At 41.5% G+C, this 27,786-nt stretch overlaps 2 protein-coding genes across 3 annotated transcripts; both read right to left on the reverse strand.

The window, feature by feature from the left end:
• Positions 1 to 533: 533 nt before the first annotated feature.
• LOC123123513 (WAT1-related protein At5g64700) lies at positions 534 to 4,039 on the reverse strand. The gene is made up of 7 exons (XM_044544035.1): positions 3,867 to 4,039; positions 3,725 to 3,787; positions 2,955 to 3,071; positions 1,815 to 2,055; positions 1,544 to 1,702; positions 1,299 to 1,447; positions 534 to 1,212 (listed from the first exon to the last, which is right to left on the reverse strand). Exons 1-7 carry the CDS (start codon positions 4,037 to 4,039, stop codon positions 1,020 to 1,022), a joined length of 1,095 nt encoding a protein of 364 aa, XP_044399970.1. The 3' UTR covers positions 534 to 1,019.
• On the reverse strand, positions 1,155 to 13,913 carry LOC123123514 (putative methyltransferase C9orf114). 2 transcript variants are annotated; one of them, XM_044544037.1, is made up of 10 exons: positions 13,575 to 13,913; positions 13,277 to 13,486; positions 13,123 to 13,189; positions 12,542 to 12,600; positions 10,780 to 10,858; positions 10,242 to 10,360; positions 10,087 to 10,166; positions 9,070 to 9,139; positions 8,719 to 8,812; positions 1,155 to 1,214 (listed from the first exon to the last, which is right to left on the reverse strand). In XM_044544037.1, exons 1-9 carry the CDS (start codon positions 13,836 to 13,838, stop codon positions 8,720 to 8,722), a joined length of 1,041 nt encoding a protein of 346 aa, XP_044399972.1. In that variant the 5' UTR covers positions 13,839 to 13,913; the 3' UTR covers positions 1,155 to 1,214; position 8,719. The 2 variants fall into 2 exon arrangements, with proteins under 2 accessions (XP_044399972.1, XP_044399971.1); XM_044544036.1 differs by lacking the exon at positions 1,155 to 1,214 and adding an exon at positions 8,103 to 8,660 and having other exon boundaries at positions 8,735 to 8,812.
• Between the last annotated feature and the right edge of the window lie 13,873 nt (positions 13,914 to 27,786).

Here is a 27,786-nt window from a genome sequence, read left to right on the forward strand (position 1 = left end):
TGACTCTTAAGGTATGACTTTTTTCATGTATACCTTCTATACAACATGACTGTTGCTTTGGTGTTTCATTGAGGCAATTGATGGCAGTAAATATTTCATCATTTTTGTTTCATGTTTATATGGAGTCCTAACTGAATGCGGGTTGTATGATAACATAAAACTAAAAATATACTATGTGGGCAAGCGAAGTATATGCAGAGCATAATTTACACTCATTTCTGAAGTAAGTTGAGAATAGTAAAGACAAAAATTAAAGAAGAAAGGATCAGCGACATATGTGAAAAGGTCCAATGCCTTGTGAAATTATGGTAGTAGCTATTCAGATAGTAAACTATATTGTTCTGGTTTCAGAGATAAATGGCAACTTCAGTTCCATGGGATGACTCTTCTCCAACAGTCAATTAATGGCAATTATGGTGGGGTTTAAAAATCCTTAAACAAGGGTATTAGGTAAGAAAAGGATTACAGTTGCCTTTTTTTCGTGTTTCGTTGGATGTGTAAACTTGTGCAAGATGGCAGAAAGTCAGAATCTAGAACATCTGAAATTTAGCACTAATAAAGAAAAGGATTACAGTTGCTCACAGTGGAAGCATGGATTGTCGTGATTACAGATAAGGATGCAGAGCGATATTCCACTAAGATCCGCTAAAGCGATATGCTAATCCCTCTGTTCACTTTTGTAAGTCGTTTAGGACAGTTGAAATTGAACTGTTTTAGGTGTTGTCTTAAATGTCTAAAAGGTCTTGCAAAAGTGAAGAGGGAGTAGTACAAATTTAACCCACCCATGAACCTTAAGCTAGAACTTAATTATCTGAGTTTTGACTATGAAGTGGATATTAGTTTGAGTTCATGTATCTCTGCCTATGTATGCACTTGAACAAGATAGGAAGAGAACCCATTGCTCTACCACTCCCCACAATCTCCGAGTCAAACGATCCTACAGCTGCCTAATGGGGATCGCTTGAGGCAGCCGCCTAATAACAAAGCCTGCTGCTCAGAGTTTCAAAGCTTGCCAGATATCAATCTTCTCTTTCGCACCCCTTGATCGAATCTCGCGTTAATGGAACTGGTACGCCGCTTTCTTGTTCCTCCAAATCCAAGCTTGCTGCATTTGCTTCGATGCCTCCTTGCTTGCTGAGAGCTACTTGCTCTATCCTCTTCCCCCATAGAACATTGTACAGGCCACCAACCATCAGCGCGCCACTTATTACACTGTTCATCAGAAGAGAAATTTCAAGAAGATAAAAATTGATGTAGCTCTTCTGTCTAACGAGCAAACGTTTAAGTCGACAATGGACCTTCCAAGGGTGACTGCTTCTCCTATGAGAAGTGACAGAACGATGGTGATAACAAAAGTTAGGGGCACTGTCATGGCCAGGAACACCGGGCCGCACTTGTCAATTACCCAGACCAGCAGGTAATTTGAAAATGCGGAAACAACCACGCCCTACAACATAAAAGTGTTTTCCGAGGTCAGGATTAAAAAACAGTCTTCTAATCAATCGATATGATCTGCTTCTGTTGAGGGGATTCTTATACTTACAGAATAGACGATCGCGACAAGACCTACATCCAGGCTCAGCTTCCATCTTGAAAAATCTCTCTCCATCACAAGAGCCATGAAAAAAGATTGAACGGTCGCAAAGACAATCTGAAGGGTCATGTTAAGCAGCATGGAAGGGTACTCCTCCAGCAAAGGGCCCTAGAAGGCAACATGCAAGCTAAATTTAGCATGAATAAATTAGTTTCTGAACATGTGCGTGCACACACACACACATACACACCTAGACGTGCGCACAGAGCAAGATGCATACCTGAAACACTGTCCAAAGAGCAAACAGTACAGTCGCGAGAGACTGCAGGAGAATTCCCAATAGCCAGCTCCTTGAGGCATGAATATCAACTCGACTTGTGTGGTGAAAAAGAGGGTGTTGGATGATGGATTTGAGCTGAGGTCCATGGTATAGCGCTAGTACGACAACACCAGCGGCACAAAGCACTATACCAGAAACTTTCACAATCCCATGGAAGCTCTTCAGTTTCAAGGACTCCATTCTACCATAAGTGGCACGACGAATCACTCACTGATCCACGGAATTTTGATCATAAAAGTTCACATTGTATACAAAACAAGTCGACTTATTTTTCACTCCCACTATCGTTACTACACCAAGTTCATCAAAGCACTCACATCTACACAGAAGTAGGTTTACACAACTGATGGTTCATTAGCAATCTCAAAAACAATCAACAACTAATGGTTCACGTTAAACAACTGATTTCACGCGAACATAAGCAATAGCAATTGATTAGCACTCCCACTATAAATAAATATAAATCTCTGTAATTATTTTATTGAAGCAAAGTTAATGAGAGAAAAAGTTATCACTCAAATGTGTTATCTCCACCCTTTGTCTAAAGTTTGATAGAAGCTGAGTCCAGTCGTCGCAATTAGGCTTGACTAGCCCCCTACAGTTTTCTGGCCAAAAAATGGTTAGGCAAGCTTTTGGGCCTGGTTTAGGACCGGCTAGGTTGGGTTTGGTAGTATGGTCTACGATGATCTTGCTATTGATACAACATGTAGAACTGAATTAATTGTTATATTTCTTTCTCTGAACAATTGTGTAGTTTCCTAGAGCAAAAGGAACATTTTGCTTTCCTGTGATCTTAACATGAAGAGTTATAAACATTACAATATAACCATTTCGTTAGGCTGCAAAACATCTCTAAATTACAATCTCAACTATGCCCGTCACTGATTCTCATAATCAGACGTTTATGGAAGCTATTCTTCTGTATATAACATATTCGTGTTACCTACGTATGGATATCCGAAATACAAATTTACTAACATTAGCTTTATGACATGTTTAAAATTTAATTGTCACAAGGGGGAAAGAAAAAAATGGCCTAGCCTTCAAGGAAGTAATGCAATCATCATTAAAAACACATACCCCAATAGAAGAGCCAAAAAGAAAGTTAACACTGGTTGGAGATTTTGTACTGCAGTAGCAGAAGTTGCTGAAGCATAATTGAGGCCAACAAATGATATGTTTAGAGAAGCAGACACCCTGGGGAAATGAAATGAAAGAAGATTATTAGTAGAAGATTTGCCAGAATAAGATGTATAACATATATAAAGAAAACGAAACAGTTAAGATAACTAGGAAATACCAAGGTTCAGTTGTAAGCAAAAAAAAAAAAAACTGGTACGTTTTTACACAATAACTATTTACATAATTCTTAGCTTTGCATAAAATTTCTGTCGAAAGTAAATCAGTTAACCTAACTACATAGCTACTTTCCCACAAAGAGGAAAAATTGGAAATATAGATTTAATATGATGTAACTGAAATTCTCTGTCGGAAAGGCCGGCTTGCAATTGATGAAGGTGATGGGTATACTACACTGAAACCAACACGACCGAGGGATGATCCTAATGAAAATAAAGTATTTTTTTTATATCGCGAGGGTACACATGGTGCACATAAAAGAACTTCAAACATATAAAGTTTGGATAACCAGCAGAATGAAACAATTACGGTATTAGCTAGATGTCTAACAACTCCAAGTCACAATTCCTCACATGAGTACACCCATTCCACGCTAAAATACAAAATTATGAAAATAATACATCATTGCAAATCCATTTTTTTATCTAACAATGCCATTTGATAAACAAGATGATTAAGTATAGACAACACTTCTGCATTGTACTTCCTACCCATATAATGCATGCACAAATAGCTTCAGACAGACTTTGTGTGACAGTTGTGGGGCGGTTTTCCTGCAAAAATAAAATCTCAGTTCATGCTTCCTAGATGAAATCCAGATCCAGGAAAAGAAGCAGCCAAAAATCTGCATACCTTTCAGTTGCAAAAGCAATGGGCAGTAACAACATTGTAGCTATTACATGCCTGTAGAAAACAAGAACATATGTACTTGTACCTTGGTTAAAAGCAACTTTGGTGAGTATCTGCATAACCCCATAGATAAACCTTACGAGAAATGAAACAGCATAAGGTGATGTCTTTCCCATACTCTCGTTTGTTAGAACTTCAAAGATGATTGCTTAAATACTACTACTTGTCCATCGGGACACGTCATCCAACCTTCACTGTCAGGACACCTCATCAAACCTTTGCTGTCATCAGGTTTGTTCAGATAGGACTCATAGGTATCCACTTAAGGAAATATTATCTTACGTATGTTTCACTATGTGGAGGCCACCCTAGTCGCTTGCTTTAATCAAGGTTAAAAAATGGCAGCAACAATTTTTAGGTCTAACAAGTTAATTGGTTACATCTTACAGTACTTCGCAACAACAAAATATTACACTGTGCAAGACACAATAATTGCAACAAACTGGGTATTTTATCAGTTCCAAGGTGCTTGTATGAATGCATGATGCATCTACCCAACAGCAAATTGGCATAGATTTGAAGCATCCAACACTTAAACATTGTCGCGGCACAAATGAAAAGACATGTGCAGTATTACTCATTTCAGGGTTCATCTTACTACGGAAAAGGAGGTAGGAACTTCGAAGTGCTTCACTTCCCAGTCAAGGTGTCAAGAATTACATGATAACTTCTCGTGTATATTTAACAACATAAAAAACGGTCATACTTCAACCATCATTTACCTCAGATAAAAGATTTAAAATATTGTGACGGGAATCTTTAACGTCCCCTCGGCGCTCCCAGTGCGCGACGACATGCTCACCATACGATCAGCCAGGCAGCCCTGGGACCTGGCCATGCACAACATGCATGGGTATGACAACAAGATGGCGTGGAATGTGCGCTGCGTGGGAAACTAAAGCATATGTATATTTCTAAAGGAAAAAAAGGGTTTCAATATGTCCAACTTTGTGACTCAGATGCGTTCAGGACATTCTCTACAAGAAAATAATACTTTGTGACTAATGCTCAGTGAGTCAATTCGGACTATATATTTCCCTAGAAATTATTCCGTTTGAAAGAGGCCTTTTACTGGCCGCAGTTAACAAATGCATCTTTATGGAAGGGTGGAGGGATACGTGGAAAAAGTGACACATGCATGATGTGGAAAAAGAAAAGGGCAGGCAGCAGTAAACAACTGCATCTTTATGAAGGATAGAGGGATCAATGGCAGAAGTGACACGTGATGTGGAGAAGGAAAAGGGCAGCAGCTATGGACAAAGAGTAAAATGGTTATAGGAGAAGGAGTTGTATTAGTGTATATTGCCTTCTAAACGGCACTAAATCCAGAATAGCGCTTGCATGCGTTTCCCTCTGTTCCAAATTAATTAAAGGTTTAGGCAAGTTTATAGAAAAATACATTAATATCTACAACATCAAATATATATAGTATGGAAATATATTTGATGATGAAACTGATTTGGTTTTATGATGAATATTAGCTTTGCGCCATAAATCCAAAACCAGTGGGCAATGATTGGTGCTTAAATGGATCTTGCTGCTTACAATCTCACTAATTTCAACAGATCAAGGAAAATAGATGGAGGAAACAACCAATCATCATCTGTTAATTTAGACATGATTTAGAAGCAAATTTGTCAATATAACTCAAATGATACAATTATAACTAAACAAAAGAAGGACGTGGTATGTCCTAGCACACTAATGGACACATTTTTTTTCTTACTAGTTAATATATTAATGTTATGCTGCTCATTTAATTATTATTAGTAACTGGGGAATATAAAAGATATTAGCAAACAACCAGTAACCACCATAATTTTTATGTGATGTTATGAAATTTCAGGTACATTTATAAGAAGGTACGAGCTACTCCCTCCGTCCCATAATATAAGAACGTTTTTGACACTACACTAGTACCAAAAACGCTCTTATATTATGGGACGGAGGGAATATATTTTATTCCCTCAGTGTTAATTTATTTTATCTTATTATTGGTGTTAAAGTCATCTTGATGCAGAGATTATAACATGATATAAATTGAGATAAGTAAAGCTAGTAATCTAGTGGTTTGAGTTCTCCTTTGTAAAGCTTAGCTCCTAAGTTACTCAGAGCTTATTCGAAGCTCCACAATTGACAAACAGAAAGAGAATGCTAGAACTTCTTTTGCTATTAAAAATGGAATATGAAAAAAATTGTGATGTTGCTTTGTGACCGGACAGCCCATACCATTTCAGCATCTAGTCATCATCGCCAGCCATAAGCACTCATGTCAAACCAGTAGAATCGCTCATCAACCATGAGCCATCCTTCCTCTCCCAAAGACTTACAAGTGACGCCAGAAACCACCTGGTCTCAGCCACCAACTAACCATTGTGTTTGTCCATATGCTTGCTCGCACGTTTGGAGAGGACTGGCTCTGGATCTGGTAAGACGATTGTGGAGGAGGCTCTCAGAAGCAGAAAGAAGTGTGGCGCCATAGAAAAGGCGTCTGCGGCTGCTTGACGGATGGTCATCAGCCTTTTGGGTTGTCCTTATGGTCTGGCTTGTCTCTATGGATTTGATGGTGCCCGTGGTCTTCCGCCGAGGTACTCTCATTGGGGGTTTCTTTACGATGCAGCAGTGTGGGGTTGGTGGTCGTGGCTGATCATGCGGTTGCATGCTCTGTGTGTAGTCCACATATGGTGGGTTTGTATCGTTTTTCGCTTGGTTTTTCATTAATTAACTGGGCAATTCTCTTCTTCTTAATTAATCGATGAGGCAAATCTTTTGCCTCCCTTTCAAAAAAAAATCATCACTTCGAACCACTGGACCTGACACTACTTTGCCCCCCCCCCCCCCCCTCTCCTCATCGACTCCTTCAACCCATAGGTCAGTTCCTGTAGGCAATTTGAAATTGGCCAATTTCAAGCAATTCGTACCAAATAGAGGCTTATGGGTAGGTCAGCGTCCTTGATGAATTTTACGATATCACACTCCTTAGCAGTTTGTTCTTAACGTCTTGATTTTGGTTTTAGTGCTAAGAGATTCCTTCCAGGGTTGAGTTTGATGTGGTGCTCTATGGTGTGGCGAGTACATTGATCACGGTGCGCAAGATTGGTTACGGTGTTTTCTCTAAACATACCGCATTTCAGTTTATGTCGCGCTAGGTTCATGTGTAATTTTAGCTGGTGTTGCTGTCACACGCGGTGGTGCATTGCAGGGCAGCTTTTATGCATTGAAAGCCCACTGTGCAAGAAGAACGGTCTTAGCGAACCAACAAGTGGTTCGATGGTTACTAGGACAATGGTATTCTTAGCTCATGAGGGTTCAAGTCCTAGATTTTACCTTAGTGCTCGCATTTTACTGGATTTATTCTAGGAGACGTTTCTATCGACTATGAAGACGTCTATGGCGACTATCAATCTTAAGATGATGTGTCAGCTCAATCTCTCGAAGGTGCTCATATGGATAGGATGTGTGCGTGTATTCATAAGGGTGAGCGTGTGTTAAAAAAAATAACGGTCTTACGAGCCCCTTGTTATCTCGCCAAAGGTGGTCTTGATTCCATTTTTATGTGGAGTAGACAAAGGTGGTCTTGGTAAACAAATGTGCTTAAACTTACAATTTGGTATAGCAATCGCACAAAGTGACTCAAAGACTGAACTTCTCAGGCGTTGTGTACACGTATGATGTGTCCCTATGGATGTGTCAGCTCTAGTAATCCTAATCTGGCGAATTCCCATTCGTATGAGTTTCTTTTTCTTTTACCGACCAATCCCAAAAGTTGGCTCAGAATCTCATATTTTTTTTAAAATAAAGCAGGTAGCCGGTTCGGAATGAACATGTGACTGAATGCAAAGAAATAAAATTTATCTTATTTATTGCTTTGGAAAACTTGAATCTCGCCTTCCAAAAAACAGTAATTCAATACCGGTGTAGATTTTAGCAATAAAGTACAATTTAATTTATCCATATTTCTTTCAATTTTGCATCATAAAACCCTGATTTGGCATAAAAATGTAACGAAATTCAAATTTAAATTTGGCTCTAGAGGACCATGGTTAGAAATGAACACCACAAGTCAGAGCAATGTTGCTTGCCAAACCAATGTTTTGATAGAAACCTTCTAAGTCATTAATTAAGCCAGCCAAATACAGTAAGCTGAAGCTTGATACAGTGGTACAAAGCTGCCAGGCGTGAAAATAAATAGGTGATACATCATAGATAAGACAACTTGGAGCAAATAAAATAGAACACTCGTTTTAGCCAATTTGGAGCAAATAAACCGACGAATAATTATGCTCCCTCTCTAAACACTTTTGTGTGGCACTGATCTTCTCAACTCTATCAATGCTCCCTTAAGAAAACTCTACCAATGCTAGCATCAATGTTTAAGCTATCTCGGCTTTTGCCCGGTTTTCCTCTAATTAACCAGGCAAGTTCTCTTCTTAATTCATGAAAATGTGTGTCTTGCCCATTTCAAAAATAGAAGTTAAAGCTATCGCCTATTCTTGCACCTCCTCTTTGCATTTACAGTGCTTGACCCGAGCAGAAAACCTGTAGGTGCTACAATCCAGCGATTGACCACCAAAAACAAACCCAAGGTGCATCTTCCATGTCTGTTCCAAGCGTTAAAACCAATCCTTGGGTAAGCGCAATGTTGTATTTGCATGTGTCGCATAAAACCTTCTAACTCGCCATCCCTGCTCGCCTGATGGGGTCTTGGAAGTATTGAAGGGATATGAGAAGTGCCTCCTGAAAATGGTTGCTTACTCTCAGCAAATAGCCTACATAAAGAATAAGCTCACAAGCTCTCAAGTGACACATACCTCTGTCCTTATTGTTCTGCTACCTTGGTTGGGGCATGTATTCAAATAACATGGGAATACATCATTTGCACCTTTGCCCTGTCAGAGGAATGTGTCACTTTAATACTACGAACAACAATAGTACAAACACTAATCGATGACGAATCAGATCTCATCCAATGGAAACAACCTTTTAGTATTTTTATTCAATCATATAAAAAAATACATGCCATGACGATAACTCGCTATCATACAAGTGATCAGGTTGCACAATATGATTGGACAATATAGAGACATGTCTGACGACAAAAGTAAATATCAGAATAAATATAGGAAACTGTAAAATGCAACCATACATTCAGATTTGGGTCCTCTTCGATGCTTTCTTCCAGACCAGCCAGTCCACCAAACGCAATTAAAAGGTGCCTGTGCAATGAAAAGCATATTTTTACTAACAGCACAGACTCCCGCAGTAGAGACTTCATAGATGTTGCAGGTTCTAAGCATAACTCGTAGGTTTGGAATGTGGAAACCATATGAGTACAACAAGGGTTTCTGATCATGGGAACCAGAAGACAAAAAAACAGAACCTGGCGATTTCATGTTAACTACGCTACAACCAGTTCAGGGCTTTAAGCTTTTGAGTTTTGATTGTTTCAGAATTAACATATCATAGAAACAACTATTTATTTACCTGTGCAGTTTAGGGGTGCTTAGATAGTGAACGAGGCCCTCTAAAAAATCAAAGAGGATGACATGGTTCGGTTTACAGGCCAGTAACCGCCAGTTTAACAAACCCTGAATACAGACCAGGAATCAATATAAAAAGGTTTTACTAACATGTATTAGTTCATCATTCCAAGTGAATGTTCAACAATCATCATTGCATTGGTCAAAACGTTTTGTCTGCTTTGAACCGATCAACCCAAAAAAAATTGTTTGTTGTTGCTGTGCTAAAAAAGAATCCAGCCATGGTGAGGTACAGACGGGGATTGGGACTTGGGACTTCAGGCACAAAAGAGGTGCACAATTTATTTGTTCAGCAAACTGGTGTTTTTGTGTAACTTCTCCCAGATAACCCAATTTAAAAAAAAAATGAAATTATCCGCCATTTTATTTGTTGAACTGTTATAGTTTATGTCTGCTCCAGTTATACCTCAAAATTATGAATAGGAAATTAATAAGCTTCATAGATCCTAACACCATATCATCTAGGAAGAGAAATTTACACATTGACAACCAAATCTGTTGTTTTGTTGTTGTTGTTGTTGTTGTTGTTGTTATTATTATTACTACTACTACTATTATTATTATTACTATTACTATTACTATTATTATTATTATTATTATTATCAAGAAGGTGGTCCAAATACCTGAATGAAGGTAAGATTAGCTCAGATGAAATAATGGTTTCGCCATGCTCTGAAGTGCCAATGATATGATCATATCCTTCCTAGAAGTGGTGAAAATAGTAAGTAATGATAAAATAAATTCGGCATTGGCATTATAACAGCCTTACAAGCAGTACCTTGTATGGTGAATCATTGATAACACCACTTAAATTTGAAGCATACCGGACTTTATAGCCCCAATATGATCCCATTTCTTCGCTGGGTGAGGACTGGGGAACGACTTTCCTTACACAAGCTAGATGTTCATACCGAAGTTACAATCAAATGGCAAAATGACACAAGTACAGTTTAAGTTACTCAAAAAACAACTAGATGAGAAGAGAAAGATGTATGCCAAAGGTAGACCACAGGTATGATAAAATGGAGTCTAGATTAAATATATTTGGCACTGAAAAACGAAATGGCTCTGGTTCCCCAATATATATATTCAAAATGGAATGTGACTGGCCCAAGTGGGTGCAATAAGAACATGTGGTGAGCTCAAAATTAATATATGGAAAATTTGTACAAATTGTGAACCAATACTAGTGGTACTTAAACATGATATCTATATTACACAAAAGATTCCTAAATTCTACAAGTATTACCAAAATTTTACACAGAACATCAACATAACCATGTGTATTGCCTGGAGTAAATGAAACGGTCATTTACCTGGTGTAAGGTCTCTGTTGGTTCCCATGGCTACAGTTACCCTTTTTCCTTGTTCTACGATTTGCTCAACCAGAACGTTCTGCAGAATTTTGATAACTAGAATTAATTCCAAATCCATCAGATCAAGATGGTCAGATATTTGTCTAGAGGCAATTTAGGTGTAGAACTGTGGATGAGACGGTATGCATTCTGGAATTTTGTTTAATATTTTAATAATAAATCAAGGGCTGTCCAAAGGAAGACATGCAGACATTTTGTTTAGTACGTGAAGCAACAGAATTACATGTTCTATCATGGGTCTGCCATGGGCCACGAAGAGAGGGGGATAATCCATATGGGGTAAATCCGTACATGGTGTCCCTTTTACAAGGAAGACTTGATTTGACACCAAAGAACATAATCCAAACTTTTCTAATGGCCCATATCATTATCTTTGTATTTAAGCTTATAACTGGCCTAACCAAATTGATATCCTTACTAACTAAATAACCTGTTATACTTATCTCCTTGATCACGGAACTACTCCTAGCTTGGTGCTGCCCTGTGTCATTGGGCATTGACCCATGACATCTTCATTTTCCAACATTTCATAGAAAAACAATTTTGTAGGAACACTCTAATTTAAAAACAGTCTAACACAATAAATTGTGTGTAAACAGTCAGAACACAGTAAATTATCAAAGAACAATTTGCGGTTCTCACCCTAAAGTTGGATTGGTTACGACTCTGGAATCCCTACCGTCATAGACTCCCTATAGAATTGGTGGCCAAGGAGAGCAGACTTGAGCGCAAAAGGAGGATATTGGCTCCATGGTTGCCCTCACTGTTTGGTCCACGGCAGGAGCATAGCAGCAGGGTGTTCCAGGGGGTGAGCAAGGACTTCTGGTCTGTGGCAAATGATATTAAGACGGAGGCGCAGCGATGGCAGCAGGTTTCCAATTACAGGTTGCACGAACTGCCATGAGTAGTAGCTAGTGTGTAACTGCGTGCGTGTTGCATGTGTTGTGCATTGTATAATATTTGATCCCAGCCCAAATCTTGAGTTGGAGACACTTGTTTGCAGGTTATCTAAAAACAATAATTAATCAGAGTAAAACAACATCACCCATAGCGGTGGTGCAGTAAGCTTCTTCTATAGCTTGAGGACAAGTTGACTGCTGTTATAAACCTATAATTTGTCTTAAACATAACACAGTTCCTAGAGATGATGGTTTAGAATTGAACAAGTGTTCTTATAATCTCAACATCTCAACCCCTAAAATAATAAATCGAACCAAATATAGATAATACCACATTGTAGGTAAGCGTATAGATCCATTTTATATTAGTTTCAACAGCCACAATACATACTATTGGATTCGTCACTGCTTCTATCAATTATCGTTAAATGTTTGACCATTTGTAAATGCAACTTAACTCAGAAACATTAATAATTACACAAAGAATAATGACTCCTGAGAATAAAATAATGACCTAAATGTGCTTGCTTGTAATGAAATAAGCTTGCCACAGTCGCAGACCGGTTGCTTGTTGGCATGAAGCATTACTCAGGGATGGGCATAACTTTATGCAAGTTAGATATATTGTTTCCGTCAAATAACTTGTACAGAGTGGGGTATTTACTAGTTTGCCACAATGGTAAAAATCGGTTAACTCTGTACATGAATACATCAATCATAGATCATAATTTAAATTTCAACAAAACCCTTTTCTCAAACATGTGCAGGAGAACAAAATGAGCATATAAGAGTACCATACACACCTGACTTAACCCAACATCAACAAGTGTACCCTTTGAACGATCCCCACCCAATGTTACACCTGTCGAAGTTCAGTATACTGTAAGCATCATGTCGAATCATACATGTGGAACATAAGCTGTGATAGAACATCATTCGATATGACATAGCTGATCTTTAACAAAAGTTAGAGATATATAACAGAAGCAGCATTTGCTGAAGCAAATAATTCTACACACATAACCATGTTACCGAGTACCTACCAGAACAAAAGCCAAACAAAGTATTCCCTCAATGACATGACTGATAGAGTTCAAAATACAATAAGTAACAATCGAACACTGGAATAAAGCTATCCAAGTTACGAAAAGAAGGATAAGTGCAAGACTTACATGGCTGCACCCCTAATTTATGAAATGCTTAGTTGTGGTCAATTGGCCATATATATCACAGGAGCCACGACAAATTGCCAAATTCATGTTTTACTATCAAAGTGCTCTCTGAATAAACTGAAACTCCATTTCATGTTGTGACCACATACCACAGCAACAGAAATTGAGACCAATGACAGCACAAAAGAGAGAGAGAGAGAGAGATATGCCACCTTCACGAAATTCAGACCACTCATGCTTGCGCACATGGTGCGGCGCGTCCAGCGGTGGAAGCAACCCCTGCATACCACAAGCAGCACGGCGGAATTAGCAGCCTCAAGAAATCCCCACCTATCAAGCAACCACCACCTTCTCAAAAATTCTCACCACATATTTAAAGTTCTTGTGCATTGGGAAGAGACGGCGGCGCAGGTACTGCGGCGTTTCCAGATACTCCAGTATGCGGACAAGGAACCGTGCACCGCTCTCCTCTTCCTCTTCGGCGCCACCGCCGTTCTCCGCCGCTGGACTGCTGTCGAAGACGACAATCTCGTCGATGCGGAATACGGCCGCCGCACGGGCTATCTGACCGGCCAGCTGAAACAGGAGAGGCGCGCTCTTATTAGCATCCCTAGTGTAAGAAATGCAAGGTACAGGGAAGGCGATAGGGGACGGGATTACTGACGAGGGTGGCGAGCTCGAGGGACTGGGCGTTGTCGATGACGGAGCCTGCGACGGCGATGCTCACCGTCGGCCTCCGCTTCGGATCCGCCTTCTCCTCCTCCTCCGCGTGCTTCTTCTTCTTCTTCTTGTGGACGGCTTCCTCCTCGGCCGTCGCGGGCTCGCCGCCGAGGTGCTCCGCGGTTTCTTTGCGCTTGCTTTTCTTCTCCTTCTTGTCCTTGTGCCGGGACTTCTTGGCGGCGGCTGCCTCCGCGCATGCCGGATTCATGGCGGCGGCGGCGGCGGCGGTCGGCCGGGATGGATTTGTGGGGTTTGGGGTTTTTTTTCTTAGGGAGAACGGGCTCGGCAAAGAGTTTTGGGGAGTGGCTTCCACCCGTGCGTGTCGGCCCAAGACCAGGCCACCGGGCCCGAGCCGGCGGCCTATAACCAGGGAACTGTTTTCCCTTTTTACCTGTGCCCATGACCTTGTCTCAAAAAAAAAAAACATGTGACCATGACCGGGGAACCAATAACTCGCACCGAATTTGGAAATCACCAGTTATACTCTTATTCCAAAAAAGGTAAATCAGTTTTCTTAAACACCTATTACAATATAGGCACATACGCACACATCGTCTATTAAAGACAGGTCACCACGGGTGACTCACTAGCGACGAAAATCTCGCCTTCCACACCAAAGCGTTAAACTTGGGGTTTAAACTCTGGCGGGTTGGGGCTACCACTGCCCACCTAACCGTCTAACCACTTATTGGTTCTTAAAAAGGAAAACTAGTTAGGAGTACGTCTTGAGAATGATATTTTAATTGGCTCTTAGTTACGACATAAGGTGTAATCCATCTGCACGTTTGTCGCCATTAGAGAGTTTTGGTGTGGTTTCCTAAGAAATAAATTGAGCGTCCATATTACAAATTTGTTTTCACCCATGTGTTTGGCATGTTGGTATCTTCAAAATTATATCATATGTTAATGGGTTTTCCTCGGGCACAACCTATATTTTCAGTGAAAACAAATTTGTACCTGGTGCAACAATGTAATGTACGTCATGTGGTCACGTACTTGTACTTCTCATGGGTAGTATGCTCCCGCTAGTGCAACTTGTACTCTACACGTAGTGGAACTTGTACTCCTGGGCACAACCTATCCCCCAACCTCGTGTGCGCAACGTGTACTTCATGTACAATACAAGTTGTACTCCCAACTCCCAAGTGCAACATGTACACCTTTTTTTTAACTCTGCAACATGTACCCCTTGTGCGACACAACTTGTACTTGCCACGTAGTGCAACATGTTCACCTTGTACTCCCAACAAAAAGTAACACAAGGGGAAACGAGAAAACAAACCAACAACCTCAAACCTGGGAAAAACTAACCTACCAAAAAAGGGAACCCTGGAAAGGACCAATCTCTCGCTTGCTCGTTGGTGGCTTCCCTTGCTGTCATGCGTTAGCCTGGAGTGCACATGTGTGTGCCCCTTGCGAGGGTACCCGCCAACTAGTCGTTTACCTCAATTTTTAGTCGTGGATGCCCCTCGAATTAATGGTTGGCTATACCCTCGTCAAGATGCGAGGGGACTCTTCAAAAATCTCCAACTCGGGATATCTCCTCTAGGTCATAGTTTCGACTCAAGTAAGTTTGTAAGTGACTCACCTCCCCTGAGTGAAACTGTGGCCCACTAGTAGAAAAAGGGTCAAATGTGAAGCACATTAGTGCCGGTTTGATTTTGAGCCGGCACTAATGTGTTCATTAGTGCCGGTTCCAACGGCTAGGCGGGCGGAGATCATTAGTACCGGTTCGTGAGCACCCTTTAGTACCGGTTCGTGTCACGAACCGGTACTAATGAGGCTGCGTCAGGCTGTGGTCAGGCTGGGGCCCCACGGGCACCTTTAGTACCGGTTCGTGCCATGAACCGGTATTATAGTTTCTTAGTAAGCTGTTTTTTAGTCCCACCTCGCGAAGAGAGAGGCACTAGGAGCGGTTTATAAACCCTGAGTGCAGAGACGATGAAGGAGAGGCGCAATGCTCATCTGCACGTTGCTTAGCTTTAAGCCTTGAGGAATAGTGTAGACTGCACGGAGCTATGTGCAATGCAGTTTGCACTATTTCGAAAGGCTTGAAGCTAATTAACGAGCATTGTGCCTCTTTTTTATCTTTAATAACTTATTACAACTCAGGACTTCTTGTGTTACGGCAAAAACTGGACGCACTTCGTGTACAAACTGGACAATCTCTTTCGAAGTATCAGGGTTTCTGACGAGAACTCATCTGTTACATGGGCACTTCATTTTTTTAAACTTATTACAACTCCAGACTTACTGTATCCACTTCGAAGGTCTCATCCAGCTTGGAGCCACGAACCGGTACTAAAGGGGCAGTTTCCCGCCCCTTGGCCTGGCGAAAATTGGCCTTTAGTACCGGTTGGTGGCTCCAACCGGTACTAAAGGCCCCTCCTATATATATGGCACTTACGAAAAATTCAGTTTCATCGACCACCACTTCTTCTCCAACTACTTCGCGCGACATCGCCGCCGCCGCCGTCGCCCATCGCGCGCCGCCCTCGCAGGCCCCGCCGCCCTCGCCGCCCCCGCCGCCCGTCGTCGCCGTCACCGCCGTTGCCCCCGCCGCCCGTCGCCGCCGCCCCGTACTACGTCGCCGTCTCGATCGCGCCGTCGCCCCCGGCCCGCCGCTTGTCGTCGCGCCGTCCCCGTCGCATCGCCGTCTCGCGCCGCCGCCCGTACGCCGCCGCCCCCCCGCTCGTACACACACACATACACACACACATATTGTTTTTACTTATTTTCTGTTTTCTGTTTTTAGATTAATGTTAGATAAATTACGTACATAAGAATGTTAGAATGTTAATGTTAGATGAATTATATGGAAAAGATATTAAATATTAATGTCAATTTTAGATGAATTAGCTAGATACTAATTAGGTATATATATGAGATTTGAACTAGTTGAATTAATATAACTAGTTTACTTTTAGTATGAAAATTAATAGAACAAGTTTATTTTTAGTAAGAAAATTTAGGTATATGAGATTATTTGAACTAATTGAATTAATATAACTAGTTTATTTTTAGTAAATGCTTAGTTGAACTAGTTGAATTAGTAGAACTAGTTTATTTTTAGTAAGAAAATTTAGGTATATGAGATTTGATGATCTAATTAAAATATTACTATATATATAGCTACTTTATATATTTTAGTAAGAAAATTAATAAAACTAGTTTATTTTTAGTAAATTCTTAGTTGAATTAGTTGAATTAATAGAACTAGTTTATTTTTAGTAAGAAAATTTAGATATCTGAGATTTGATGATCTAATTAAAATATTACTATATAGAACTAGCTACTTTATTTTAGTAAGAAAATTAATAGAACAAGTTTATTTTTATTAAATGCTTAGTTGAATTAGTTGAATTAATAGAACTAGTTGAACTAATTGAAGTAGTTGAATTAATAGAACTAGTAAGTGTTTAATGTTTCACCTATATGAACATAGGAAATGTCGTCTGACGACGAAAAAGATTTCATTAAGTGCGAATACTGTGAAGACCAACGCGGCCTGTGCGACAGAAATTTCCTTGTTGATGATAGGCGCTTCAGCATCAAGCTGGATGAGACCTTCGAAGTGGATACAGTAAGTCACAACGACAAGTCTTTTTTCGTAATTAAGCATGACTTATGCTTCATTTGCTTCAACTTATAATTTTTAATTTTCACTATTGTACTAGCGCATCCCCTGCCATGCAAGAATTTTTGTCTTGGATAAGATAGGTTTCAGTGCTATGGAAACTATGGAGGTAAAGAGAGTTTATCTGAAGACCGAGCATGGTTATACTTTCAACGTCAAATTATACAATGCAGACACATACACCTATTTTGAATGCAAAACTTGGCAAGCACTATGCAAGACTTATGCATTTGAGCTTGATATGGTTATCACCTTTGATATTCGTCCGGAAGATGATATTGAAGGTAATAGAGACATCTGGGTCGATGTGCAGACGCCTCCAGTTCTACCATTATGTGAGTTTCTCAACCATATTTATGTCTTTGATATTGTTTATTCAAAAATATAGTTGACAAGTAATTTCTATTGACAGCTTATTTTGATTCAAGCAAACATGTTCGGCGCTTGGTAGACAGGATCATCCACTGTCCCGGGGCTGAACTAAACTGCGAGGAGATAAGTCATTATGTTTCATGGCTTGAGGATCTTGATGTTGTCAAGAGAAATCATTTTCCTGAATTTGAAAATCTTAGTACTCAAAACGTGCGACCAATAGTGATCGTATTGAACTACGGTCACATGTATTTAGGAAAGATGTTAAGATTTTTACTATTAGTCCTCAGTGCATCTTTTGCATACATTATTTTTCAAGCTAAACTTTCATTGCTAAATTACTATACGATGTTCTTCAACAGGGACTCCTGATGACAGTTGTGCCTCAGTGGATCGAGACTAAAGGTCGCATGTCAATTGTTAGCTTACGGCCAAGATATCCTACAGTGCACATGAGTGCATTCATGATTTCTGAAAGCGATGAATGCTTAATAGTGAAAGATTGGAGCAAAATTGTTAACGATCGCAGAGAAGTACTATGGGGCAGCAATCAGAAGCGCAGCCCACGATTAGGAGACAGGTTCATCTGCATGCTCCAATATGATGAATCAGGAGAGCTATACATGTTCTATGCTATTTTACCTGAGAGAGAGCAGCAGGAGTGATTTAGCTAGTTATCATGCTCTTAGTACTTGTTGTCCTCTCATGCGTGTCCGTGTTCTTCGTCCTGAACTTAATCTCAAAGAGTGATTTGCTTTTGTGGTGTTATGAACGATTATAATATCATGACCATGTTGAACTCGATGATATCCTTGCTAGCTAGTATATACTGTTGTTGGTGATGATATGATGCAAGAGTTTTTATATTAATATGATGATGATGATGATGATGAGGAGTTATTATATCATTTATGAAAGAAACCGCATATTAGTTTCAACTGGATGGATCCTAGCTAAGTGATCAAGTATATGCCATATCCATATTACTTGATCACAAGTAATATGGATATGGCATATACTTGATCACTTAGCTAGGATCCACATGCATCCAGTCGAAACTAATCTGCGGTACTTCCACCTAATGATTTAACAACTCATTATAATGTAAAAAAATCACTAAATTAAATTGAAAACACAAAACTAAAGGAAAAAAAATTAAAACCAAAACACACCCAAACATTTAGTACCGGTTCGTGTTACTAACCGGTACTAATGTCCTACACGCACCCGGGCCTGGCTCGTGCCACGTGGTGGCACGTTAGCGCCGGTTCGTGCCGAACCGGTACTAAAGCGGGGGACCTTTAGTCCCCACTCTTTAGTGCCGGTTGCAGAACCGGCACTAAAGGCCCTTACGAGCCGGTGATAAAACTCCGTTTTCTACTAGTGGCCACATTCTAGCGTGGGGCTTGCCAGTGAGTACAAGTACACAATTTGAAGGATATACCCTACGCGCGTGCACATACCAAATCAACCAGTGAGTTTGTACACCCCCCTCTAGTCTCGCGCCTAGTCATGCCCCGAGTAGGACACTCGGGAAGGATAAGCACATGAGTGATAAGTCAGGGGTTTGTCGTTACATGAAACATGTTGCATGTAATCGTGTGATCACTAGATTGTATTAGATCTGCCCGAAGATAACTATGCGAATTGTGGCGGCAACCGATTTATATAAGGGGGAGGCGACCATCTGTCAAGCATCATTTGATTTACGAAGGTGGAAGGTCGTAACCTAGATCTATTTAGATCGGATCCACCACATTATAATTTTGTAAATAATCAATAAAACTCTGCATGAAGTAGGGCTTTTACCCATACAGGGCGCATGAATCTGAGTAAAATCATTGTGTCACCACTATTGTCATTGAGATCCTTTCAGATGCCACCCTTCACGCTAATGTTTTCCATGACCTGAGTAGATGATATAGTCGAAGGTGTATTAGTCGTCAACAAACTTGTCCACATCAGTACAAATTGGGCAACTGCACACGGTCAAAAAAGTGGATCACACATGGTTTCCATACCAACCATGTGTGATGTCACTACTAGGGAAAACCCTAGCAGTAGCGCGGGTATTTTGCCTATCAGTAGCGCGGGATGCCGCGCTACTGATAAGGCGCTACAGCTAACATGTAGCAGTAGCGCGTGTCGTCCAACGCTACTGCTATACATGGCTAGCAGTAGCGAGCTTTAGTGCAAAGCGCTGCTGCTAATATCTGCAGCGCTTTTTAGCAGGAAGCGCTACTGGTAAGGGAGCGCTACTGTTAACTTTATTCCCCTCGCTACTGCTAGTTTTATTAGTTTCTGTTTCTTTTTTCTGCATATTTGTTTTGTATTTGAACATGCTTTATACAATAATCTTTAGCATATCATACACATACAAATGTAATCATATATAGCATATACATACAAATAGTCTCATCAAATCATGTCAACATCATAATCATCATCCAACACAAAGTGGTCTATCATCATCATCTCGAAAATAGCGATACAAGTCTCGATTACTTGCAACTACATCGTCATCCATCTAAACTAAACTAACTACTAGCTGTCGCTCGGAAACCGGAAACCGGTACACCTGGGCCTGACACTCCGGCCACTCGTCGTATACTCCTGGCGTAGCACTTCTTCGCCATCGATGATCTATGCACCTGCATCGTCACATGAGTCGATGATATGCAACTTATATAGTTGAGCAACAGAAAGATACAGACTTGGCAAAAATAGAAGCAACATATCATAAGCATAAATAACAAAGTTCATCATACCCAAAATGCCCTAACTAGAGTGATCTTCGCTAGTCGAGAATGAAGGTTTAATTACATCACAAATAAAGTTTCGTCGTGCATAACTCAAAGTTTCGTCATACATAAAGTATGGACTAAACGGACACATTGTCATATATCGACAATCACTCCAACATGTCGTGCCATCCATCCAAGTCAGGGAGATAGTCCCCGAGCTTAGTGAAAGGCTTCAGGTCGAGAAGTTGAACGGCTACGCGTGTTCGGACGTCTTCCCGCGACTTTTGTCCTTCTTCGTAGAACATCCCTGTTTTTTCGATGACCTCCTTCATGATGATTTGGGCAAGTTCGCGCTGGATGTGATAGAACTCAGCTCGAAGTCGATGATCCTCGATATCTTCTAAGTTCTTTGCCCATTGCAGAATATGGGCATCTCCGGATCTAGGTGACATGCGAAGCTTCTGGTGATCCCGTCTGTACTCCAGCATGTGGTGTAGGACATAGAATCCATCATTAAGAGAATCACTCGGTTGCTGGATGCAGCATAAATCGGTCTTATGGCCGAAGGCGGGCCTGCCGTCCCTTTTCTTCTTGTCCTTGACCTCTCCACCTCGTGCGCCATAGTAAAACATAGCACTGTCGAGAACAGACTTGATGTGGGTGTAATCATTTTTGTTAATGTTCTTCGACGAGTCCAAGTAAAGAGCGTGGGAGTATCGGGGGTAGAGGATGATGAGGACGGCGCGCCCGCCGCTGCGCAAAATAAGTACACCTCAAATTAATTAGCCTCCACCGTGCAAATGAATGATTGAAATCGAAGGAAGGATATCCACGCGGATGACTTACAGGGGATGATAATTAAGGCACGAGAATCGCCTCCTTGTCCTTATTGGCGAGCATGAAATTGGCGATGTACTCCCTCGCATATTCACGGTGCTTTGTGGAGACTCCCAAGAAGCCCTCGTGCATGAAGTACTGCTCAACCCCGATGAGGTAGTTCATGTGCAAGGCATAAAGGCGGACAAACGTAAAATCCAGCTTCTTCAAGTGAAACATGTCGAAGATGTAATCGAATCGAAGGAAGAACTTCTCCGCGGGGAATGTGTCGACGTACGACAATTGCTGCGGCACGTTAACCACGTAGAGTGGGTATCCTGAATTTTTTGAGGCGATGAGGCATTTCTCTATCCGCGGCACATCATCATGAAGTCTCCTTAGATCGCCGAATCTGGCCCCTAGCACTGCTTTAGGTAGGATTGGTTCACCGGGGATATGCCATTTTGCCGCACCGGGGATATCTATACGGTCTTGAACCCGAGGTTGCTGAGGCGGCTGTATCATAAAAGCAGCTTGGTTGTCTTTCCTCGCTCTCTTCCTAGGCTTCTTTGCTACCGGAAGGTCGTCTATAATACGTTCAGCCTCCGGAGGCGGCAATTCAGGCACCGACTCATGACGCTCAAACCCTAAGTAGGCACCAGTATTGAGAAACTGTTGAGTGTCATCATCATCCTCATCCTCATCTATGGCGACATCACCAGCGACTAATGGAGCCTCTTCCTCACCCCATCCGCTATCACCCAGCACGACAGCCGATGCTAATTGGGTAGGCGGGGTGTTGATTTTCATACCTAACTGCGTGCTCGTGGGTTTGCTCCCGGCCGCCTCCAGACGAAGCAGACTCTTTAGCCACAACAGGACCCACCCATTGCAATCAGCAAGCCACCGCGGGGTCTCTTCGTCATCCCCCCTAGTACCGGAGGAGCCCAATTCTCGTGGCCCGGTTTGACACTGGCCACGGAAACCTTGAAGACGTCCGGGGGGATCGGTCGGCCGTGGAACAATGGTTCCTTCGGCTTCATTATCGTCGCCTTCCCCACGTCCACCTTCTAGTCGCCGATGGTGTACAATATGATGCACGGGGTTACGTCGCCGATGGTTCCTTTTTGTTTACGATCTGATGTTTCACCCTTGCTTTCCAGGCGGCCAACGCGTCGCTAAACTTGGTCATGGCGTGTTTGTTTATCTTCTTCATTTGCCGGGTCCTTATCTGGATCTCTATAATCCTTTTCATTATGGCCTGGGAACAAGAATATCTGGTGCAGCTTCTTTAGGAGGGAGGGCCTCATATTATCTATCTTCTGTAGTTTCTCATCATTGATGGTGGCGGTTGGCCGTACGATGCAGCCTATATATTTGATTGCCGTAGCACGATCGCGCTTCCTCGGGCGCTATTGGCTTAAAAATGCTGTCGTCCATCTCCGTGACCACCAGTCTAGTAGTCATGAGCTGGTTTGGGCGCCATGGCCTCTTTGCTTTCGGTTCTAGACCGGCTTCGCTAGTCTTGGCGCCGGTGTCAGTCTCATCGCCGGTCTACATGTCGGTATCAGTCCCCGATGCGACAGGTGGGCCCAGCAACAACATCGGTTGATCGTCGGCTTCCCTCAAAAGTTCGTCTGCCGCCAGGTAGACGTCGTCGCAATCAACATAACCCTGTCCTTCATCGTTGCTAGCCATGTTTCCTACGACTAAATCTAGTGAATTAATTCTAGACCTAATAAAATGAATAATGACATAAAAAAGGCATATGTTTTGCAGGAACGTTGACTCCTTCTCGGTGCGGCAAATCCCGGGCACTCGATATGTCCTCGTTTGTAGCACAAGTCATGCCGAAATTCATGGAAAATTTGGGCATGACCTTTGCTAAAAAATTGACAAATCGAGCACCTGAAATTTGCCGGAACGGAAATGAATCAACATTCCGGCAAAACATAGGCCACTCGGCTTCATTCCCTGGAAACAGTGTTCAAATATCCATCTTCGACACCGCAACACATGTCCAAATATACACGAGCAACCACATGTCCAAATTTCACAAGCTAATTCAAAAACTAAGTGTAGAAGAAAATTCATTTAACTACTAATAGAACAAAATTCCATTAACTTTAGTGCTCTATAATGATGAAAGAAAAAAATTCAGTTAGCTACTAATTTCATTCATTTAGGTTATTCATTTAACTTCACCTAATTAACCTACTGTACCACTACTACTAGCAACACTACTAACCTAATTAACCTAGCAAAACCCTACTGCTCTAACTAAAAAACATCTAATTAACATCTACTAGTACCACTACTGCCCTAACCTAATTAACATCTACTAGTATCACTATATACTAATAGCAGCACTGCTACAACATTTTCTTCATTTTTTCTTTTAAAAAAACATCTATGAAAACAAAAACCCTAATTAAACCTACTGCCCTCACTAACTTTTGCTGTAAACCAAAATTTTTGCTCTAACATCTACTACTTAACATCTTTTGCTATAAACTAACTTTTGCTCTAAACTAATTTTTGCTCTAAAATGCAGAGAGAGAGAGGAGGGGTGGGGGGCTTACAGAGAGGGGAGAGACGGTGGCGGGGAGGTGCTCGGCGACGATGGCAGGGGCGGGGAGGGCGGGCTCGGGCGGCGGTCCTGGGCGGGCTCGGGCGGCGGTGAGGTCGAGGGCGGCGACGGTGAGGTCGAGGGCGGCCTCGGGCGGCGGTGGTGAGGATGAGCGCGCCTCGGGGGGAGACGGTGAGGTTGCGGGCGTCGACGCCGGCAGGAGACGGCGGCGAAGTGGGCGGCGAAGAATTGGGGAGATGGCGGCGAATTAGGGAGACGACGACGAAGTGGGGCGAGGGATTTGGGGAAGAAGTGGTGGCCGGGGGGAGGGAAACCGCTGGTTAAGTGAAACATAACGGTAGCGCGTTACTGAAAACACGCTATAGCTAAGTTAGCTATAGCGCGTTTCAGTAAACGCGCTACTGCTATGCCTTCCTCCCTTTTCCCCTTTTCATTTATTTTTCTTTACATTTTATTTTTTCCCTTTCTCCTTTTTCTATTTCCATTTCCATTTACTTTTCTATTTGTTTTTCATTTTATTTTATTTTCGTTAGCAGTAGCGCTTTACACCTAAACGCGCTGCTACAACAATATTAGCGGTAGCGCGGTTTCCGAAAGACCGCTACTATTATGTGTAGCCTATCGGTTTAGTGGTGGGAATTTTAGTAGTAGCGCTTTTATAGTGAGACGCGCTACTGCCATATATGTATCTGCAGCGTGCTTATTCTGCACGCGCTACTGCTGTGTAGCAGTAGCGCGCTTTTTTAACAAGCGCTACTGCTAAAGTTCTGTGTATAATGTTTTCCTTAGTAGTGTGTAGCCATCATGACACATGGTTATGTCACCCCAATAGCGTGTGATGCCACATACATTGCACACGGCTAACCAACCAAAAACAATGTGCAATGAGCCAATGATACACATATTGCACACGGGCGGAGATTGTAAACGGTGCCAGATCCAATTTTAAGCATAGTAGGCTTCCCCTAAAAAATGAAGCCCCGCAATAAAAAAAGCATCCAAACCTGAGCATTCAAAGCACAATGCCATACATTTCACATTTAAAAATCAATCTACACTCGAAGCATCATCACTAGTCTTCAACCATCTGACAATCTAAGCATCAAGTCTCACATTGCATACAAGCATGGACAGAGCCTGGAATTCAAGGGGTCCATGAAAGAGAGAAAATGTTGAGGGAGATAAACGTATAAATTAGATTATTTCGAGTTAACAATTTAGAGGTGCTTTTAAAAGAATCAGCATGAGGAGAGCCATGACCCTAGATGGCGCACCATGGCTCCGCCCTGCATACAAGTCAAGTGCAAAGTAGCATTCGTCTTCATGCTTGATTATGCTTCAATCCTTGTCCTTATCCACGTTAGGTCCTTTACTTCTAAGCAATGCAAACAAACTAATTTCTCAAAACTTAAATCTCTACTTCTAAAGGGGAGTTGGTAGTCCCGCCTTACTCCCATCAACCCCTCGGCAAACTCGATATTACGCCCACGAGCATCATACAGACGAACTTTCATTGAAGCGCAGGCAAGTTGGGCCGGTCCATTTGACGCGTGCATTAACTCAAGCAAATTGGCACTTTTCCAAAACTATGTCATGCATTTAAATCATTCAAATCAAATCTTAACAAAATCTCAACTAAATCCATACTTGTTTACTATTCAAATCAAATCTTACCAAAACATTAACTATAATCAAAGTTGTCCGGGCGTGCAAGCATTTTTATTTTTTTGTTTTTTGTATGTTTCAGTATTTTGGCTTCTTTTTTTTTTATTTAATTTTTCTATGAGCAACCTATTATTTTGTGCTCGGCATACTATCAGAATAGACACTTCCCCAAAACAAAATCCAATTAAATTGACACTTTCCCAAAACAAGGTCATGCATTTACTCAATCAAATCTAAACAATATCTGAACAAAACAAAACTTTCTTCGCCTTCCACTACTCATACCTAGAAGGCCAAAACAAATCAAATCTTACCAAAACATTAACTATAATCAAAGTTGTCCGGGTGTGCAAGCATTTTTATTTTTTTATTTTTTGTATGTTTCAGTATTTTGGCTTCTTTTTTTTATTTAATTTTTCTATGAGCAACCTATTATTTTGTGCTCGGCATACTATCAGAATAGACACTTCCCCAAAACAAAATCCAATTAAATTGACACTTTCCCAAAACAAGGTCATGCATTTACTCAATCAAATCTAAACAATATCTGAACAAAACAAAACTTTCTTCGCCTTCCACTACTCATACCTAGAAGGCCAAAACAAATCAAATCTTACCAAAACATTAACTATAATCAAAGTTCGCCGGCCCATTTGACGTGTGTGCGTGTTTTTTTGTCTTTTTTTTCTAAGTTTCGTTTTCTGGCTTCCTTTTCCGATTCATTTTCCGTGACCAACCTATTATTTTGTGCTCCGCATACTATCAGAATTGACACAGACCTATACACTATGGTGAGGTGCTAGCATCGGCTCCATTCCGGTTAAACCTCCCCACCGATTTTTTTCTATCCCACCAATTTATTTAAATAGTTTTTAGCCCATTGATCTACTTAATTAATTTGGTTTTATCTGCCAAATCTACACAAATCATGTAGACCGATCTTCAGTATACATGTAAAGAAATCAAATCACGGTGATCTCTAATCAATCTTTACAATCCAAATCTATGGGAAAAAATCAATGTTTGATAACACAAGGCAACATTTATGGAAAGGAATCAATTACATGTCTATAATCTCTTTCTATGTTACTAAAGGGCAATCTATTGTTAAATAACAATATGTAGTAATCCTCGTTTGTACCCACGACTCCCACCGATCGAAGGGATACCGCACCATTTTTTTAGGGAAACTTTTACCATCACCCGGCGGATCGCGGGGTCTGCGTCCGCCACCTCCCCTACCTCACACGTGTCCCAGTGAGATTCCACACACTATCCTTTGTTGAACGCGCTTCTGCAACAGAAGCTATGTTTCTGAAACATATATAGCGTTGCAATGGTCTACGACAGGTCTACGTTTTGTAATAAAATATCTCTTACAAAATTTTTCTGCAAAAAGACCTTGGTTGCAAAAAAAAATTGCAACAAAAACTCAGTTGCAAAAAATGCAACAAAACAACTGCTGCAGAAAAATTCTGCAACAAGACCTATGTTGCAGAAATAATCCTGCAACGAGACCTGTGTTGCACAAGTAATCCTGCAACAAGGCATGCGTTGCAATAATGAAGGCACGTCCGAGCGCTCGATGCGGCACAGATCACATATCTAATGGCTCGCGACCCGGCTGATCTTCAGCCTGCGGATGCGTAGCACGCCGCTTTTTTTTTATCGTTTCCCTACCATCAGGTTTACTGATTTTTTTGGGGAAGTGTCAATTCTGTCTCTCTCTCTTCAACGGCCGATTCCCCTCCGTGTAGGGATCCTCCTACAAAATGAGGTTGCGCCTCCGCCGCTCAACTCCTCCCCGCCCCTTGACTAGGGTTTCTATATCAAGTTGCCTCCACCATGAAGGGAAGGTGCGTCGTGGGTTTTTTTGTGTGTAGGGCCAGCGTGTTGGAGATAACATGCGGATAGTTCGGACAACCACATTTCTCCACCGCATATGGTCTGGATTTGGGGGATCCCGACCTGTCCAAATGATTGAATTTTGGGTGCCTGTTGGGCACTCGTACACGCCATGACATACGTGCGAGAAATGAGCTTCAACCCTAAAGATGATCTTAATCATTTATTTGATTCATTTATATGCATTATAACCCGTACAACGCAGAGTCGTTCTACGAGTATGTTTAGCTGCGGGGGTGTAGTGTAGCGGTGGTATGGTATGGATGTCCTAGTCGGAACGAAAAGGAAGCACTGAGGATCGGAGAGAAAGGTCAGAAGGAGATGGCTGTAATTCGTGAGAAGGCGGGAGGACCACACTGAAATATGCTCTACTGGATAAATGCAGCAGCATATCCTGCATCCAGCCGAAGCCGACGTGGTACAGTGA

The sequence above is a fragment of the Triticum aestivum genome, chromosome 5D (genome assembly GCF_018294505.1).
Source record: "Triticum aestivum cultivar Chinese Spring chromosome 5D, IWGSC CS RefSeq v2.1, whole genome shotgun sequence".
NCBI lineage: Eukaryota > Viridiplantae > Streptophyta > Magnoliopsida > Poales > Poaceae > Triticum > Triticum aestivum.